This window comes from Carcharhinus amblyrhynchos, chromosome 10, assembly GCF_965287045.1.
Source record: "Carcharhinus amblyrhynchos chromosome 10, sCarAmb.v2.hapA, whole genome shotgun sequence".
Taxonomy (NCBI): Eukaryota; Metazoa; Chordata; class Chondrichthyes; order Carcharhiniformes; family Carcharhinidae; genus Carcharhinus; species Carcharhinus amblyrhynchos.
The window spans coordinates 1,627,397-1,647,966 of NC_137333.1; the positions used below are offsets into that span (position 1 = coordinate 1,627,397).

The 20,570-nt window shown below is 42.4% G+C and overlaps 1 protein-coding gene across 1 annotated transcript in view; it reads right to left on the minus strand.

The window, feature by feature from the left end:
- pcca (propionyl-CoA carboxylase subunit alpha) overlaps positions 1 to 20,570 on the minus strand; it is a 337,158-nt gene that overhangs the window by 19,988 nt on the left and 296,600 nt on the right. The window contains exon 22 of the mRNA XM_080198059.1: positions 5,006 to 5,146. Within this exon, the coding sequence (XP_080054185.1) occupies positions 5,006 to 5,146 (141 nt within the window). The remainder of the gene's footprint in view (positions 1 to 5,005; positions 5,147 to 20,570) is intronic.

Sequence of the window (20,570 nt, forward strand, 5' to 3'; positions counted from 1 at the left end):
AGTTCCTGCTGGGATTGTGTTGCTAGTTCCTGCTGGGATCGCGTTGCTAGTTCCTGCTGGGATCACGTTGCTAGTTCATGCTGTTGCTAGTTACTGATGGGATGGTGTTCCTAATTCCTGCTAGAATCACGCTGCAAGTTCACGCTGGGATTACGTTGCTAGCTCACGCTGGGATTACGTTGCTATTTCCTGCTGGGATTGCCTTGCTAATTCATTCCAGGATTGCATTGCTAGTTCTTGCTGGGATCACGTTGCTACAGTTAAAGCAGTTCAAACAGCGTGTCCAGCACTTTCTGGGTACGTAAGCACAGGGATAACCTGTTCACGGTGCCAGAGCACATATGGGTGTTTGCCCTTTCTCGATGCAACTTTTTTTTGGCTGTTATTTACTTTGCCCCTGCCTAATGGATCACTTTGTGTTGAAGTAGCCGGAGGAAGAAGGAGAATCAAGGACCAAATTAAAAATGCAGAGCAAAAAGAACTGGCCAAAAAGAGAAAAATGGGTGATGGGGCAGAATGGTAAAAGGAGAACTGGGAGCTGGGTTATTTTGTTACTGAACATTGTACTTCATTTGCAACAAGGTGATAACACTTCAAAAAAAAATACAATATCAATATTATGAAACACACCATTCCTCTCACATGGCAAACCTTCCGGTAGGTTCTGCCCAAAGTGCCCGACAGCTTTCAAATCTGAAAGAAACCATGAAAACACAGAGGACAGATCCAACCAGAAGTTGCATTAATGTAGGTAAAGCAAGTGTAAATATTTCTTTTATTTGAAGTTAATGACAATTCTATTAATATAGGAATGATTATTTAAGCATCTTCTGTAACTGGTTATGAAATATTTGGCGTGTATTAAATATATTTAATCTTATTCATGGGGTCATGGTTAGTGGGAGTGTCCGATTTCAGTCTTGTGACCCACTGGGAGGGTTACTCATGTGGTCCACTCACTGGCCTAGGCTGTTTATACAGTAAAAAGTCTGACACCAGGTTTTAGTCCAACCGATTTATTTGATAATAGACTCACAAGGCTGTTTATCACAGATCTATACAGCACCTCTGATGTTAATAAAATTTCTCAAAATCCTTTTGCAAGGAGAAAGATGGATATTGAACAAGATGTAAAAGAAATTTGGAGGCAAAGTGGGAGATGAAAGAGAAAGTCAGGAAAAGGTAAGGCTAATGGAGTCCGAGAGGGAAAATGGCAAAACGAAATTGCTTTGAATTGAGTTCCATAGATCATAGAGATTTACAGCACAGAAAGAGGCCTTTCGGCCCATCTTGTCTGTACCAGCCATCAAGCATTCTAATCCCATTTTCCAGCACTTGGTCCGTAGACATGTGTGCTTAGGCATCTCAAGTGCTCATCGAAATGCATCTTAAATGTTGTGAGGCTTCCCGCCTTGACTATCCTTTCAGGCAGAGAGTCCCAGATTCCCACTGTCTGCAGAGTAAAAAGACTTTTCCTCAAATCCCTTCTAAATTTCCTACCCTTTATCTTCAATCTATGGCCCCATGGTTATTGACCCCTCTGGGAAGGGGAAAAGTTCCTTCCCATCTACCCTACAAGCAATAGGTTGAAAGAAGCTGCATATAGTCAACTGGTAGTACAGAATTTGAGAATTGCTGGAAAAAAAAGAGACACGCTGTCCAACTTTTTTGTCTTACACTCATCAGGATAGACACAACACCAAAATTTCCAAGGGAACAACAATTTATACTGCACCGTGATTGGTTGGCAAGTTGACTCGTTGAGGTGTTGCCATGGGGAACACATTAGGCATTACTGACCCCGTGTTTTTGCTACTTACGCTTGCCAAAGCTACATACATTCATACACAGGGACCTGTCCTCTTCCAGGATCGTGAAGCTTCTGAATTGAACACTCTCCACTTGTCTGGATGAGTGTAGCCCCAAAAACATTTGCGACACTCGATACCATCCAGGACAGAGCAGCCCGCTTGATTGGCATCCCATCCATGACCATAAATATTCACTCCTTCCAAAACCTAAGCACAATGGCGGCAGTGTGTACCATCTACAAGATGCACTCCATCAACTCACCAAGGCTCCATTCACAGCACCTTCCAAACCCAGGACCTCTACCACCTAGAAGGACAAGAGGCAGCAGATACACGGGAACACCATCACCTACCTGCACGTTTGCCTCCAAGCCACTTGCCATTCTGACCTGGTAATATATTGGCCATTCCTTCACTATAGCTGGTTCAAAACTCTGGAATTCCCTTCCTAACAGCACTGTGGATGTACCTACATCACAGAGACTGTGGAGGTTCAGCAAGGTGGCTCACCACCACATTCTCAAGAGCGATTATGGCTGGCCAACAACTGCTGCTGTTGTCAGCAACACCCACATCTCACAATTAAATAAAGGCGTGGGGAACAATATTACTGACACATTGTCCATGGCAACCAATCAGCACTCTTTTCTCATCAGTATAAATTGAATTTCCATTCAAAATTTAGCATTCTTGTATCTGTTCTGATGAGTGCAAGGCATAAAACTTCAGCAGTATGTCTCCTATTTCAGCAATACAAGGACATGACTATTCCCAGCCAGAATGAAGGTGAGTGGCTAATTTCACTGTCGGTGGTGGCTCAAGACCACACTGCAATAAATGACTGGGATTGATTCTGCACATTTAATTTGTACTCTGTTATTATCCTCCAGTCACTGCACTTTACTGGAAACCTGGCTGCAGTTTTGGTCATCAGTTCTGTTTGCTGTTGTTTATAGAGATTCTTTTTAAATAGACTCTGTAGACTGAGATGTGCTGTTTGGACAAACTCTACTTTAGAGAATAGACCTTGTTTGCAGTGTGAATAAACTTGGTTTGTTGTAAAATAGAAAGTTTTCTGAGTGTTCTGGCGCCCAGCCTCTGACTCTGAGGCTGATGCAGTGCTGCCAATAGGTAATCTGCTCAATCCTATCTTTAGCTATAAAGCAGCGGGACAATGTGAAAGAATTAGAGGCAGCTTTGTTCAAAGCTCATCAAACACACAATAATACTCAAAAATAAAACTCAGATGCAAATAACAGACTTAATTTCTCACTGCTAATTTTTCATGAAATGAGACTGCATGAAAATTTGTGGACTCGGGTCATTACGACACTCAGAAAGGTCAAACCTAATGTAATCAGTGGATTATTAATAGACTTAGATCTCATAATTAACAGACTGCACAAAGCTCCAGTTATATGCAGTGGGATAGGATACCTGCTCGTTATGTTACTCAGACCTATATCTAAACAGCTTACAGATAGGTTAGTGACACACCAGATACCCAAGTAATGAACAACTGTCCACAGCCTGCTCTTTGTAAGCTTTTATTTACAGAGATCTCCATTACACACCTGCATCTCCAAACCCAGCAACTACAGTTTAAACTCCTATGTAAAGGTGCACTGAATCTCCAGTTAATAATATCTATCACCTGAATACAATTAAATACTCAATTAATATTCAATTAACAACATTCAATGGTTTAAAAGGAACTCAGAATTTAGGAGCAGAAGTAGGCTGTTCAGTCCTTCGATAAGATCGTGGCCGTGATCTCAATCCCACAAATCCATCACACAAACCAGCCTCCCGCCCGCTGACTCTGTCTATACTTCCCGTTGCCTCGACAAAGCAGCCAGCATAATTAAGGACCTGGCCATTTTCTCTTCCACCTTCTTCCATCGGGAAAAAGATAGAAAAGTCTGAGGTCACATACCAACCGACACAAGAACAGCTTCTTCCCTGCTGCTGTCAGACTTTTGAATGGACCTACCTCGCATTAAGTTGATCTTTCTCTACACCCTAGCTATGACTGTAACACTACATTCTACACTCTCTCATTTCCTTCTCTATGAACGGTATGTTTTGTCTGTATAGCGCACGCAAGAAACAATACTTTTCTCTGTATGTTAATACATGTGACAATAATAAATCAAACTTTCCTATTTGCCCTCAATAACCCATGCCACTTCCTTATAGAGTCAATAGAGTCATAGAGGTTTACAGCATAGAAATAGGCCCTTCGGCCCAACTTGTTCAGGCCACCCAGTTTTAACCACCAAGCTAGTTCCAATTGCCTGCATATCCCTCTATATCCACCTTACTCATGTGACTGTCTCAACACTTTTTAAAAGACAAAATTGTACCTGCCTCTACTACTACTTCTGGCAGCTTGTTCCAGAAGTAGTAGTACAAGCAGCGATGAGGCAGAGGGATCTAGGTGTACAGGGACACAGGTCACTGAAAGGTAAAGAAGTTGTCAAGAACGTATACGGCATGCTTGCCTTCATCGGCCGGGGCACTGAGTTTACAAATTGGCAAGTCATGTTGAAGCTTTATGGGACCTTAGTTAGGCTGCACTTGGAATATGGTGTTCAATTCTGGTCGCCACACTACCAGAAGAGTGTGTAGGCTTTGGAGAGGGTACAGAAAAGATTTGTCAGGAGGTTGCCTGGTATGGAGGGCATTAGCTATGAGGAGAGGTTGGAGGAACTTGGTTTGTTCTTACTCGAATGACAGAGGTTGAGGGGCAACCTGATAGACATCTACAAGATTATGAGGGACATGGACAGAGTGGATAGTCAGAAGCTTTTTCTCAGGGTGGAAGAGTCAGTTACTAGGGGGCATAGGTTTTAGGTGCGAGCGGCAAGGTTTAAGGGAGATGTACGAGGCAGTTTTTTACACAGAAAGTGGTGGGTGCCTGGAACTCACTGTCGGGGGAGGTGATGGAAGCAGATACGATACTGAGTTTTAAGGGGTGTCTGGACAAATACATGACTTGGATGGGAATAGAGGGATATGGTCCCAGGAAGGGTAGGGGGTTTTAATTAAGTCGGGCAGCATGTTTGGTGCAGGCTTTGAGGGCTGAAGGGCCTGTTCTTGTGCTGTAATTTTCTTTGTTCTTTGTACCGCATACAATAGCAAGAACACTCTAAGATAGTGTAACAAATGGAGAATACAGTAGTGATGCTTACCTCACTTCCTGGAGTAACAGCTATGCTAACAACTGATCCAGGCATTGGTGATGTCAGGGTCTTGCTAGTATCTTCTGGCACTTTCTCAAGCATGTATTTATTCAGTTCTGCTGCGAGCTTGGTCAGTACTCGGACACTGTACTAGAAAAGAAGGAATATATAAGCATTTTAACCAGTTGTACGATTAAAATGAACAAGCTAAGGTTGCGCCATCAATCTCTTTCAAAATATATGCATTTGCCCTATTTCCAAGACAGGTTTACTATCACTGTTTCTGTACTGTCGCTGGGTCAAAATCCTGGAACTCCCTCCCTAACAGCACTCTGGGCGTATCTGCATCTCTGGGACCGCAGCAGTTCAAGAAGACAGCTCACCAGCACCTGCTCAAGGGCAATTAGGGATGGGCAATAAATGCTGGCCTAGCCAACGACGTCCACATCCTCAATCGTGACAAAGAGCAGGTGCTTTCTTGTCCTGGCCAACATTAAAAGTTTATTTATTTATTAATCACAAGTAAGGTTAACATTAACAGTGCATTGAAGTTGCTGCAAAATTCCCCACGTCACCACAGTCCGGCACCTGTTCGGGTCAATTCACCTAACCAGCACGTCTTTCAGATTGTGGGTGGAAATCGGAGCACCTGGAGGAAACCCGTACAGACATGGGGAGAATGTGCAGACTCTGCACAGTGACCCAAGCCAAGAATCGAACCCGGATCCCTGGCGCCGTGAGGCAGCCATGCTAACCACTGTGCCAACTATTTAATTCCTCAACCTTCTGCATTATCGTATTAGTGCTCAGGGGAGTTCGCTGGGCATGAATTAGCCGCTACACTTTAATAGTACTTCATTGGCCATAAAACATCTCCTGAGGCCTTGAAAGGCACTGTAGAAATGGAAATCTTTACTGGTCAACATCTCTGGATCCTAGATTATAATGGCAGAAGTGGATGCAGATCAAGATAGAAGGAAGCTAAGTTTCCAACTCCAAAACACTCAGACATGCAGAGTTCAAGATTCCTAACAAAATGTTCAACAGCCGCAACTGGCTACAACAATAAAGGCAATATTGGTTTTAAAAATGGCTATTCTGACTGAGAGTAAAGCATGCTGGCATTTTTGGTCAACTTATAATTAAAACCAGATGCAAGTTGTAAAACTGCTGTGAGCCATGACCTAGTCTAGGAACTGTGATCTGAAACTTCCTGTGTTGACCAAATATAGAAAGTTGTTTACGTTGAGTTAGACATGATGGCATCGAGCTTTATGGGTTTTATGTGGGCTACATGCTGTCTGAACCAAGTACGATGACATCATTTACAAGAAATTTCATCGGCTGTTTGAACCATGTGATTGGTTTCCAGTTACACCATTGGCTGGGTGCCTGAGAATCTTCAGGAAGCACGTGAAACAATTTTGTGGATAAAAGAGATGTTTCAGTCCTTTGTCTTTAGCGACAACTCCAGAGACCAATCATCGCAATAAGAAGCGTGTCCTGCTTCAGAGAGATCATGAGCACAGGTTCTACATTGGGAACGGACTTGGCCATTTCATTCTAACCGGGTAGTGCTTGTTTTTAGTTAAACAGCTCAATTTCAGTTTAAGTTCAGTAAAAGAGTTAAAGTGTTGTAACAGTTTTAAGTTTGAGTTGGTACTTAAAGTGTTAAATAAACGAAGGTTGTTTAGAGAATGAAGAGTTGATTCCTGTTCTTGTTTGTCACATTAAACTTGAAAGCTTGGAGGGTGTTAAAATTAGTAGCTGAATAATACAAAGCCAGAGTATTTTGAGACATGCTATTGAAGCTTTTCATCTTGTATTCATCAGGACAGCACACAAGAAATTACCAAGCAACAGTTGTGGGAACAACAATTTATATTGCATGTAAAGAGTTGCATGTTGGTGAGTGGACTTTGATTCGTGGAAGCATTAGAACCAAAGAACCATTAAATCCTTACAGTGCAGAAAGAGGCCATTTGGCCCATCATGTCTGTGTCAACTCTCTGAAAGATCTTTCCACCCAGACTGTCCCCTCTGGACTATCCCCATGTGACCATGGCCAATCCATCTAACCTACACATCTTTGGACTTTGGGGGGAAATCGGAGCGCCCGGCGGAAACCCACAGTGACTTTTATGGCCTTAAGGAGTCCCAAACAGCTCTACAGCTGATGAACTACTTCTGGGCTTTGGCCACTGTTGAAATGCAGCCGTCAGTTTGTGCACAGCAAGCTCCCACAAACACCAAATTGATAATGGATAGATATTCTGTTTAATAAAAATGCCGAATGCACAAATTTATTACAGTATCACAAATCTAAAGACATGTTATAACTGCTACCACCAATTTCTTCCACAAGGTGTAGGGTTAGATTCAGTGCCTACACATTCTGTACAGGAATTACCATCTCCAGTGGGCCCACGGGAGAAATTAGCCACCTCAGTTCACTCTCACGCTTTCCAGATTATAACTCGCTGAATAAGCCGTTAAAAGTTAAAGTTTGTTTATTCATTGGTCACAGGTAAGGCTTACATTAACACTGCAATGAAGTTACTGTGAAATTCCCCTAGTCACCACGCTACAGCTTCTGTTCGGGCACACTGAGGGAGAATTTAGCATGGCCAATGCACCTAACCAGCGTGTCTTTCAGACTGTGGGAGGAAACCCACGCAGGCACAGGGGGACCATGCAAACTCCACACAGACAGTGAGCCACACTGGGAATCGAACCCGGGTCCCTGGCGCTGTGAGGCAGCAGTGCTAACCACTGTGCCACCGTGCGGGCCGCTTTTCCTCGCCACAATTATCTCTGAAATCTTAAAAAGAAATAAAACCGGTGACTCCCCGTTTTGAATTTTCCCAGTTCAGCTCCTGAAGATAAATGACCTCTGTAAAGTGGTGGTTTGGAGACTGTCACTTGCACGAGATGGTCTGTAGATGGCAGCAGACACTGCTCAAAGTTTGTCCCGACTCTAGTTCCATGTGTGTGAAGTGGGGACTGGGTAAGAATGGAGGGAAATTAGCAGAGAATTGTTTTAATGACTGCTATTTTCTGCCTCTTCCCCCTTTGCTTTGACCAGAGTGTGTGCATGTCCTCTGTAAGCACAGGATAAAAACAGTTAACGTGGTTCTTGTCCAAGAATAGCAGTACAATTTCTTTGCTGATTCAACAAGATGCAACCCAGTGTGATTAACAAAGCTTTTACTCCCTTTCTTCCGCCTTCCCCCCCCCTCAACAACGCCTGCCACAAGATGACCCCGGCAAGACTGAAAAACATTGCCCTTTCTTCTCTGCCCTTCCTCTGTAAGACTGAGTCTTGACAATGGCTTGAGATTCCAATTGTTTTTTTTAAATCACCATATTAATTTGATTTCATTTTGCTCTTTACTCATCCATCGCTGGGGATAATTCACATCGAGTTACTGTGGTCCTCACAGGGGTGGCAAAACCACGTTCGTAATACGAAAGATTGCATTACGCCCCTCTTGGATGGAGCCATACTTTGTGCACAAGTCAGAGAACAAAATAACACAGCACAGGAGACCATTCAGCCCATCGTGTCTGTGATGACGCTGCTTTGAAAGAGTCACTCTTCTAAATGGTCCCAATCCCCCATGCATTTTGTTGATTGAACTGACAAATGCTTCTATTAAAGCTCAATTTGCCGTTGCAGTACTGGGAAATGCAACAGCTAAGTTGTGTTTAGTAGAATCCGAAAGATGTCACTGTCTATGTGGAGTTTGTATGTTCTCCCCGTGTCTGCGTGGGTTTCCTCCAGGTGCTCCGGTTTCTCCCACACTCCAGTGATGGGCCGGTTAGGTGGATTGGCCATGTTATATTGCTCCTTAGTGGACAGGTTAGCTGGATTAGCCATGCTAAATTTGGCCATGAGGGTGAATGTTGGCCATGACACCAGGGAAGCTTTCCATAGAATCCTGGAATCCCTGCAGTGCAGAAGGAGACCATTCAACTTCAACCATAATCTCACCCAGGCCCTATTCTCTTAATCCCACATAATTTACCTTGCTAATCCCCCTGACACTAGGGTCATTTTAGCATAGCCAATCAACTCAACCTGCACATCTTTTGGACTGTAGGAGGAAACCAGAGCGCCCAGAGGAAGCCCACGCAGGCACGGGGAGAATGTGCTAACTCCATACAGACAGTGACCCGAGGCTGGAATTGAACTTGGGTCCCTAGCGCTGCCAGGCAGCAGTGCTAACCACCGTGCTGCCCAAATCCACCTTTCCTTTACCTCCTTCACAACAGCGCTGTAAAAAAAAAGAACGACGTGTTTGATACGTCACAACCTTCATGACGGTAAGACGTGGCAAAATACTTCAAAATCAACAGAGCTCCTGGATAAATGCAAGTAGTGCTCTTTTTGTTATAGTGTACAGAGAGCTGGCATCGGGTCAATGGGCTGAATGGCTTGCTGTTGTGCTGTATGATTCTAAAAGACTATTCCTGTTGTTGAGTTTTAAATTATTCAGCAGGACCCAAAAGAAAACTAAAGCTGTCCATCTTAGCAAAATATCACTGGCATATTGTTTTGCAGTGATCACACAGCCCTTTAAGTTGTGTCTTTTAAAGTTCTTTGTCAATTTTATCCTAGTGGGTGCAAGGATTAGCATTTTTCTGATATAAAATGTAATGTTTTGCACTTAACCATAATTGGATTATGCTGACTGTCATTTTGCACTGTAACTTCTCTTTGGCATGTTTTACATACTGTCAGCCTACAGCAGTATCGAGTCTACCAAAGACCCAACTTCAACCATCAAAGGGTCGTTACATCTTTGGTACTGACAGCGGACCAGCAAAATTATCACTTATCTTTTGTTTTCAAACCTCAACTAAGCAGAGTTTAAAACTGTGAAGGTACAGATGGAGTATCTTTGGTCAAATCATTGCTTCTCACCAAAATATTGCCCCTTCCCCCACATTTTATTATCCCGCAGAATTTACCAGGTGTTTTTCTGTAAATTAACAGCTGCTGAGCCAAAAGTTTCCAGCATTACTGAAATTTTGTTCATTTGTGGAGCTTGGCCAGAAAATTAAACACTCATTTCTTAATTTCTGATGGTATATGTGTCTGCTTGTAATCATAACTCCCCAAGTCAAACAGTCATGGGTTCAAGTTCCATTCTGACTTCGTTGAATCTTAGAATCCCTACAGTACAGGGGGAGGCCATTTGGCTCATCGAGTCTGCACCGACTACAATCCCCGTAACCCTGCATATTTACCCTGCTAATCTCCCTGATACTAGGTTCAATTTAGCATGGCCAATCAAGCTAACCTGCACATCTCTGGGCTGTGGGAGGAAACGAGCACCTGGAGGAAACCTACGCAGACACAGGGAGAATGCACAAACTCCACACCGACAGTGACTCGAGGCCGGAATTGGGCCGGGTCTCTGGTGCTGAGACGCAGCGCTGACCATTGTGCCATCCTTGAGCGCATAATCTAGGCTGGGACGCTCAGTGCAATACTGAGAGAGTGCTGCACTGCCTTGAGATAGGAAGTCAAATCGAGCCCTTGTCAGCGTTATTGGGTAGATATAAAAGCTATTACTTCAATTGGGGAGGCAGTGGCCTTGTGGTGTCATCACTGGACTAGTAATCCAGGGTAATATTCTGTAGACTTGGGTTCAAATCCCACTACAGCAGGTGGTGAAATTTGAATTTAATAAAAAATTGGAATTAAAAGTCTAATGATGGAAACCATTGTCATAAAAACCCATCTGATTGACTAATATCCTAATGAATGAATATTAAAAAGCACAATGGACAATATATATCTATCCGCTATCATTATCAAACAGTATAACAGGTCATTATCATATTGCTTGTAGTGGAAGTTTGCTGCATGTAAATTGGTTGCTGTGTTTCCTGCATTCCAACTGCGATCACACTCCAAAAATTAATCTGATCCATTAGACGGACTCAATTTTGAATAAATATTTATTGTAGTTTTTTGCACACTCTTTTAATATCAAATTGAATTGCATGAAGTCCTCTTCCCAGTTTAAACCTTGAGATCCTGCCAAAAAGCAAGTATCTATTCCAGTGTGTCAACGCAAAAGTGAAGTCAACTATGGCTAGGGCTGTTATAGAGACAGGTTAAACTCTGTGCCATCTGTCGCTGGATCACACGCACAGGTTTGTTCATCAACAATGGAACTGGCGAGTGACATAACAAACAGAACTATCACATTAACATCTAGGCATCCCTCAAAACGCCTGATGTGCCAGTTATATTGTGCATGCTGTGTCCGTTGATTTGGCAAATTCCTACTTCTCAAATTCTGTACAAACTTAAGGCATGTTTCCATGAAGGGAAAAAAAAACCTCAAATTCACACTGAAAGAGCTGCAAGCGCTTGAAGTTTCTCACCTTTAGACTTTCTTCAATCCCTGTCAGATGATGATGTTTGCTACAAAATTGAATTTCTTGATTAATTAAAGCTCTATTGAGTCTATTCCCAGCCAGAATGGAGAGATCATCCGTCCCCTTTAACCATGCCACACTGCTGCAAATTGGGATTGGTTCCAAGTCAATCGTTTGAATTATATTATTGTCCTCCACTGATTGTAGTTTGCTGAAGAAATAATCCTGGTCTTTGAGGAGGTTGCTGCAGTTTCGGGTTCATAATCCAGAGACCTGGATCTGGGGTGGTAAAGTTCGAATTCCACCACAGGAATTTAAGTTCAATTAAATAAACAAATACATCTGTAATTTAAAAGGTTATTATCAGTTATGGTGACCACAAAACTATTGATTTTCGTAAAAACCCATCTGGTTCACTAAGGTCCTTTCAGGAAGGAAATCTGCCATTCTTACTTGGTCTGGCCCATATGTTAACTGCTCTCTAAAATCTCCCATCAAACTACTCCGCTGTAGTCCAGGAGGTAGCTCACCACCATCATCTCAAATTATGGTGTAAATCCCAACCTACGTTCAATTCACTGGCTAGCACAGTGGTGCCGATATATATTCTGCATGAAGCTACTCCAATTGTCTGCTGTCACAGATTACATCAGCTCTCATCAAACGACCGACAATTTATGTTAATTATTTATTTATTAGTGTCACAACTAGGCTTACATTAACACCGCAATGAAGTTACTGTGAAAACGCCCTAGTTACCACACTTCGGCACCTGCTCGGGTACACTGAGGGAGAATGTAGCATGGCCAATGCACCCTAACCAGCATGTATTTCAGGGTGTGGGAGGAAACGCACGCAGACACGGAGAGAGTGTGCAAACTCCGCACGGACAATGACCCAAGCTGGGATTTGAACCTGGGTCCTTGGTGCTGTGAGGCAGCAGTGTTAACCACTGTGCCACCCAAGAGGATTGCTACTGCCTTTGAAACTGTACCCCTTTGGGAAAGTAGGGGGAGTTGCCAAAAGGAAATATTGGGGGGAGGAGGGGTTTATAAGGTCAGAAGAATCTGCATTTCCATAGCATCTCTGGATATCCCAAAATGCTTTAAACTCAATAAAATAGTTTAAAACGTGCGGCTGCTGTTGTAATATGGAAAATACGGCAACTAATTTATTCACAGAAAGCTCCCACAAACCTCAGTGAGATAACAACAACATGATAACCTGTTAATCATATTAGCTGAGTGATAAATAGATAGTGTTTGTTTTAAGTTTGAAGCATTTGAAGTCAACTAAGACTTGTCAGCTGTGGCCCACTTAGCCGAGACAGAAGTCTGAGCGTTCAAAGCCCACTCTGGGACTTGAGCACAAAAATCTAGTCTAAGAGTCCAGTGCAGTGCTGAGAAGGTGCTGCATTGTTGGGAGGTGCTGATGAAAAATTCAACCAAGGCCCCATCTGCCCCTTCAGGTGAATGTAAAAGTTCTCAAAACACGATTGTGAAGGAAGGCAGGGGAATTACCTCCAGTGCCCTGTTCAAAGTTTATCCTACGACCAATATCACTGAGAAATATATTACCACATTGCTGCTGTGAAAGGTTGTGTGTGCAAACAGTAACTACACTTCAAAAGCACTTCTTTGACTGCAAAGGTCTTTGTGGGTGTCCTGAGATCATGAAAGGCACTATATAAATACAAGACTTTCTTTTTTAAAATGATTTGTTATCGCCACATTTAATGCTGAGTGACTCAGACGGAAATGGAAATGCTTTGGTGTTAAAATGATATTGCCTAAGACTTGGCTGATTTGGCAACGAGCCCTTCAACGTTACAAATCTTACAAAACTCATTTTTAACAGCACCAGAAATTAAACTGCCTTCTTGTCTGTCTCATTTGATGGTGGGAATCCTACCCTGTGATATCTCACACATCTCTCAGCACCAAAATGTTTCTGTAATATTTCCCAAGCGAGAGTGTAATCTCTAAACTTTATATGACAAAGGAAATTGCGTGGGTTTTTTGCCTCCCCAGAACCAATCATGAACAATTTGTCACCACATGCATTCTCCATCTCATCAAATGGAAGAAATTCCTAGGATTTTCTTAGCTTAGATTCATGGTGAAGCAACCTCACATCAGGTGCTGTTACTATTTGCAGGAAGATTTCTGAAGCGGTATTTAGCAAATGACAACAACGCTAGCAAAGTTCGCAATAATTGAAGAACAAAGTTGACAACACCTAATGCTCTGCAATCTAACACCCTCCTTCAAACCTACACATCTGATCAACCCTTTGGCCACCTGTCCTAATCACAGCATTGTTACAGTGCAGGAGGAGCCCGTTTGCCCGATTGTGTTTGTACTGGCTCTCCGAATCTTTATTTACTGCCATTCTCCCACCTTCTCCCCATAACCCTTGCACATTCTTCTTTTTCAGGCAACAGTCTAATTCCCTTTCGAATGTCTTAATTGAATTTGCATCCACCACACTCTCAGGCAATGCATTCTAGACCCCGACCACACGCTGCGTGAGTTTATTTTCTCATATCTCTTTTGCATCTTTTCCCCATTACTTTGAACCTGTCACTTCTTGTTCACGATCCTTTCACAAACAGTTTCCCTCTATCTGCTCTTTCCAGACCCTTCATGATTTTGTACACCACAATCAAATCTCCTCTTTACCTTCTCTTTTCCAAGGATAATAAATAGCCCTAACTTCTCCAATCTATCTTCATATCTGAATTTCCTCCACACTGGAACGATTCTTGTGAATCCATTCTGCACTCTCTCCAATGCGTTCACATTCTTCCTACAGTGCAGTGTCTAGAATTGGACACAATACTCCAGCTGCAGTTGAACTAGTGTCTCATACAAGTCCAATATGACCTCCTTGCTCTTGTACTTAATGCCCCTACTAATTAAGTCTGGAATACCATATACTTTGTTAACCACACTCTCAACCTGTTTTACCAACTTCAAATCACTCATGCGCATGTACACACAGGTTCCTCTGCTCCTGCAGCTCCTTTAGAAGTGTGCCTTTAGTCTATATTCATCACTTCACATTTCTCTGCATTGAACTTCATCTGCCACCTGTCCACCCACTCCACCAACTTGTCTTTGCCCCTTTGAAGTTCTACACTGTCCAGTTCATAATATTTCCACATTTCGTATCATCCACAAATTTTGAAACTGTGCCCTGTACATCAGGATCTAGGTTATTAATACATAATCAGGAAAAGCAAGAGTCCCAACACTGACCCCCGGGGAACTTCAGTACGGACCTTCCTCCAGCCTGAAAAAACATCCATTAACCTGTTTCCTGTCACTCAGCCAGTTTTTTATGCCGTGAACAATGACTTTGCTCATCCACCTTTTCTCATTCATTCATGGGACATGGGTGTCGCTGGCTGGCCAGCATTTATTGCCCATCCCTACTTGCCCCTTGTGAAGGTGGTGGTGAGCTGCCTTCTTGAAACGCTGCAGTCCATGTTCTGTGGGTTGACCCACAGTGCTGTTAGGGAGGGAATTCCAGAATTTTGACCCAGTGACTGCGAAGGATCGGTGATATATTTCCAAGTCAGGATGGTGAGAGGCTTGGAGGGGAACTCGCAGGTGGTGGTGTTCCCATGTATGTAGCCCATGTCCTGCTAGATGGAAGTGGCTATGGGTTTGGAAGGTGCTGGTGAAGCTTTAGTGAGTTGCTGCAGTGTATCTTATAGATGTTGCACTTTGTTGCTACTGTGTGTTGGTAGTGGAGGGAGTGAATGTTGAAGGTGGTGGATGGGGTGCTTTGTCCTGGATGTCAAGCTCTTTGGATGTTGTTGCAGCTGCACCCATCCAAGCAAGTGGGGAGTATTCCATCACACTGCTGACTTGTGCCTTGTAGATGGAGGACAGGCTATGGGGAGTCAGAAGGTGAGTTACTCACCGGAGAATTCCCAACCTCCGACCTGCACTTGCAGCCACAGTATTTATATATTTGGTTCAGTTAAGTTTCTGGTCAATGGTAATTCCATAAAAGGTGTCACAAAAAGCAGGGTGCACCAGGGCCACTCAGCTTCTCACCTCTTTAGAGCTTTAGTTCAAACATGGACAAAAGAGCCACTCTTTGGAAAGATATTGCTGTTCCTTCACTGTCATTGGGTCAAAATCCTGGTACTCCATTCCTAACAGCACTGTGGGTGTACCTACACCACACAGATTGCAGCTGTTCAACAAGGTGGCTTATAACCTTCTCAAGGGCAATTAAGGATAGGTAATAAATGCTGGCCCAGCCAATGACACTCACATCACAAGAATGTATTTTTAAAAACCTGAACTCTGAATGATTAACCTAGGCCTGTAGATTACAGCATAACCCCAACATAGCTCAATTAGCAAATGTGTGTTTTTAAAAATTATTTCATGGAACGCGAGCGCTGCTAGCAAGGCGACATGGTGGCACAGTGATTAGCACTGCTACCTCACAGCACCAGGGACCCGGGTTCAATTCCCGGTTTGGGTCACTGTCTGTGTATAATTTGCATGTTCTCCCCATGACTGCGTGGGTTTCCTCCGAGTGCCCCAGTTTCCTCCCACATTCTGAAAGACATGCTGGTTAGGTGCATTGACTCAAACAGGCGCTGGAGTGTGGCGACTAGGGGAATTTCACAGTAACTTCATTGCAGTGTTAATGCAAGCCTAACTTGTGACTAATAAATAAACTTTATTTGTTCCTAACTGCCCTTGAAGCAGTCAATCACAATTGCTGTGGATCTGGAGTCACATGTAGGCCAGACTAGGTATGGGCAGCAGATTTCCTTCTCTAAAAGACATTAGTGAACCAGATAGATTTTGAAGTAATCAATGATACTTTCAGGGCTGCCATTACTGATTCTAATTTTCATTTCCACTGGCTGAAAAATTGAATTTATTTGACTTCTACTTAATGGTGCATTTCAATTGAATTAATTTGATTTATTATTGTCACATGTTTTATGCAGTGAAAAGTATTGTTTCTTGCGCGCAGTACAGACAAAGCATATCGTTTACAGAGTAAATAGTGAAGAAGAAAAGGAAACTGTGCAGAATGTAGTGTTACAGTCATAGCTGGGGTATAGAGAAAGATCAACTTAATGCAAGATGGGACCATTCAAAAGTCTGACAGCAGCAGGGAAGAAGCTACTTTTGAGTTGGTTGGTACGTGTCCTCAGACTTTTATCTTTTTCCCAAGGGAAGAAGGGAGAAGAGAGAATGCCCGGGGTACGTGGGGTCCTTGCTTTTCCGAGACAGCAGGAAGTGCAGACTAGGGTTGAGTGCAGGGCCAGGGAGATGTGTCAGCTGTGGACCTGTTGCAGCGGTAGTGAACTGTAGTGGATCCAGGCAGTCCTGGGAGGCTGAAATTGATTTGTGCCTTTTGAAACACTTCATAATGATGGATGTCAAAGCCACCGGATGACAGTCATTAAGGCACGCTGCCTGGCTTTTCATTGCTTCTGTCACAGTAGCACAAACATTTTAGGAGGCAATCTGGGTAAATTTAATTTTTCCCCTTCTTTTCACATTCAGTGACAATACAAGTCCCTGAGATAAAACTATGCGTTAGCTACAATATGCAGCTCACCTTAAATCACCAGAGCATACAATCTGGCATTATAGTTTGACATTTCTGTTTCTCCATACGGTTAATGCTAGTTGGTCTTCCTAAGCGAGATTGTCCAATTTTTGCCAATTATGGATACTTTTGTGCTGTAGACTCCTGACTGCGAGGAACTAAGATTGATATTACTTAAACTCATCTTATTTAAGAAGTAGCATGTGGTATCGTCAACTCAAAATATGAACTGGACAGAACCAATGAAGGAAAGAAAAAAACACCACAGGCATAAGAAGCATTTATCGTCTCAATCCACTTTTCTAATATTTATATAAAGTTTTATTCAAGTCCACTGAAGAGATACAGGCCACACTTGAGTCTTCCCTCGCCTGATTCATCACACCCCATCAGGATATCCTTCAGTCCATTTCTCTCTCATGTTTATCAAGTTTCCCCTTAAATCCATCTATTCTATTTGCCTCAATCAATCCTGGTGGTATTGAGTTCCATATTCTCACCACTCTGTGGATAAAGCAGCACATCCTGAATTCTCAATTGAATTTTGAATCTGGTGTCAAGTCAACAGGGTCTCCAGTCATCCAGCAACAGCTATGTCCTCAGTAGGGCAGCCAATCATATTGATGTTTTCTCATAGACAGTAAACCAGGAAGTGAAATGCACTGATATCTTAACCTTTTAATTTTATTTTACATAGAGCAAAATAAATAATTAGGACAAGCATGTGGGATTGAGGTAGATGCTGAAATATCATAAAAATGCTTTAAACAATGTTATGATTTAAAACCCAGAAGTTTTTAATTATAATGCAAAACAAAATGACACTTTGTGAATATAAAATAAGTTTTTCAGGGCCAGAAAGTCGGTTCAGATGTAATTAGAAACCCGATTACACATTATTCATCAAGACTGACACTTGTTTCAAGGTTTTTTAGAGTAAGACTAAAAAGGACAATTTCTCATCACTTCAGTGCTTTCTAATTCATTGCACTGTGTTGTTGACAAGAGAGACATGTTGCTGAAACTTTTCATCTTGCACTCATCAGGACAAAAGAAAGAATGATAGATTTAGATGGAGGAAGATTGCAGGATGCAGAGGTACAGACTGATCTCATTGTCCTGGTACATAAATCACAAAGTTAATCTTCAGGTACAGCAAGTGATTAGAAAGGCAAGTGGAATGTTGGCATTGTGCAAGGCGAATGGAGTATAAAAGTTAGGACATTTTACTGCCGCTGTACAAGGCCTTGGTAAGACCATGTATGGAGGACTGTGTACAGTTTTGATCTCGTTATTTCAAAAAGAATATAATTGTTTTAGAAGTTGAGACAAGGTTCACATGACTCATCCTTGGGATGAAGGCCTTTCCTTATGAAGAAAGGTTGACGGGTAAGATCTTTACCCATTGGAATTTAGAAGAATGAGAGGTGATCTCATTGAAACATATAAATCCTGAGGGGACTTGATGGGGTGATCACCTGGAGGATTTTCCCACTTGTGAGGAAACTAGAATTTGGGGATATAGTTTAAGAATAAGAGATATCCTTTTCAAGACAGACATGAGGAAATTTATTTCTTTCAGAGGGCTATTAGAGTGTGGAATTCTCTTTCCCAGAAGATAGTGGAGGCTGGGTCTTCAAATTTATTCAAGGCTGAGTTATACAGATTGTTAATAGACAAAGGATCGACGGTTGGTGGGGGCAGGTGGGGAAGTGACAGAAAGTAGAGTTAAGATCACAATCAGATAGGCCATGATCTTATTGAACGTGGATCAGGCTCAAAGGACTGAATGGTCCACTTCTGCTCCTAAATCCTATGCTGCTACATGCAAAGGAAATAATTTATTCCACAGGAGAAAATGGGTGCTGACTGGTGGACAAGTTGACTCTGGCCAAGATGTTACCATGGAGAAAGCAATGTGAAACATTTCCCCTGCAATGCACATTGTTATCACTGTTTGATATTTGGCATTCTTATGTTTGTCCTTATGAATGCAAGACAAAAAGCTTCAGCAAGATTCAACTTCTGATTGCAATCTGGGGCCGCCTCAGCAATGCACCCTACAGGAAGATGAAGAATCCCTGACAAATTCTGGGTTTCCATGTTTTAAAGTTTAAAGTTTATTTACTATTGTCACAAATAGGATTATTTTAACACTGCAGCGAAGTTACTGTGAAAAGTCCCTAGTTGCCACACTCTGGCGCCTGTTCAGGTACACTGAGAGAGAATTTAGCATGGCCAATGCACCTAACCAGAGCACATCTTCCTCTGGGTGCTCCGGTTTCCTTCCACATGCTGGTTAGATGTGTTGGCCGTGCTAAATTCTCTCTCAGTGTACTTGAACAGGCGCCGGAATGTGGCGACTAGCACAGTAACTACATTGCAGTGCTAATGTAAGCCTACTTGTGACACTAATAAATAAACTTAAGCTCAATTAGAAGATCTGCTCAAGGCAGTAACGTAATTGTAAATACGAGAATCTCTCTTTCTCCTCCATAAAAAAATGCCAAACGCATGCTTGTACATGGAACAGTGGCTAGCCGGGTAGCGCTGTGAGGATGTGTACAGCTGCAGTCGCTGAAACAGCCTGTTAGCATAATGCTTTGACAACTCCATCAGCGAAATCTCAAGGTAGCTGTCAATCACAATGCATCATTTAATCCAACAACACTCTAAGGAGTTCTATATAAACCACATGACAGCACATCTACAGCTCTATTTATAGACATGCCCAGTTGTTTAGCACTGCTGTTGTAATTAGAACAAAGCTACAGGTCTGAATATATTCAGATCTGCTGTTTTTTTCCTCTCTCCTTCCGCATTTCCACATACTGTGATCTTCCTTGAGTGCATTATGCAGAATTCAAAGGCTTGCATTTCATTCAGTCAATACGCGCTTACAGCACCTCAGTTGCAGCTATCTGCAATTTGATGAATGGTGTTTTGCAGAATAAAGCAGACCCACTCCACATTAACCAGCAGATGAATCAGGAGAACACTTACTTTAATTCCAGAGAAAGCAGTGGCTAGGGTATTTGGCATACCCTTTGCCGCAGAATGTGTTGTTAATTGTGGACCATTACCTCTAATCTGCTTGCTTTGTTGTATTAATCACTGTGCTAATTGATATCAAGAAAGAGACGTAGCCACAGGCAAGGAAGCATGTGAATGAGAAGGAAAGATGGCGGAGAAAGAATTATCAAGCAAAGCCACACGGAAAAGGCACTCCTTTGAAAACACTTCCTCTTATCCACAAGCAGCACTTCACAGACTAACATACCAACTGCGTGTGGAAAATTAATTTTGTTTCTTTTCTTTACAACAGAGGATGGAATGGCAAATTCTTCAAAAGATTGGTCTGGTGTTGAACAAGAAACAAAAGCAAAGGACTGCCTACTTATTCTTGGCTCCTAGATGCAAATAGTACTAAATTATATCAAATTTATCACAAAAACATTTAAACATGAGCATTTTTAAAGGCATATATCCCATGTTTTTAGCAAAATGAATCTGTGCACTCTTGAGGGACTCTCTCAATGTACTTTGTCATCTGATCTTTTAAAAACTGGTCCTTCCAAAAACG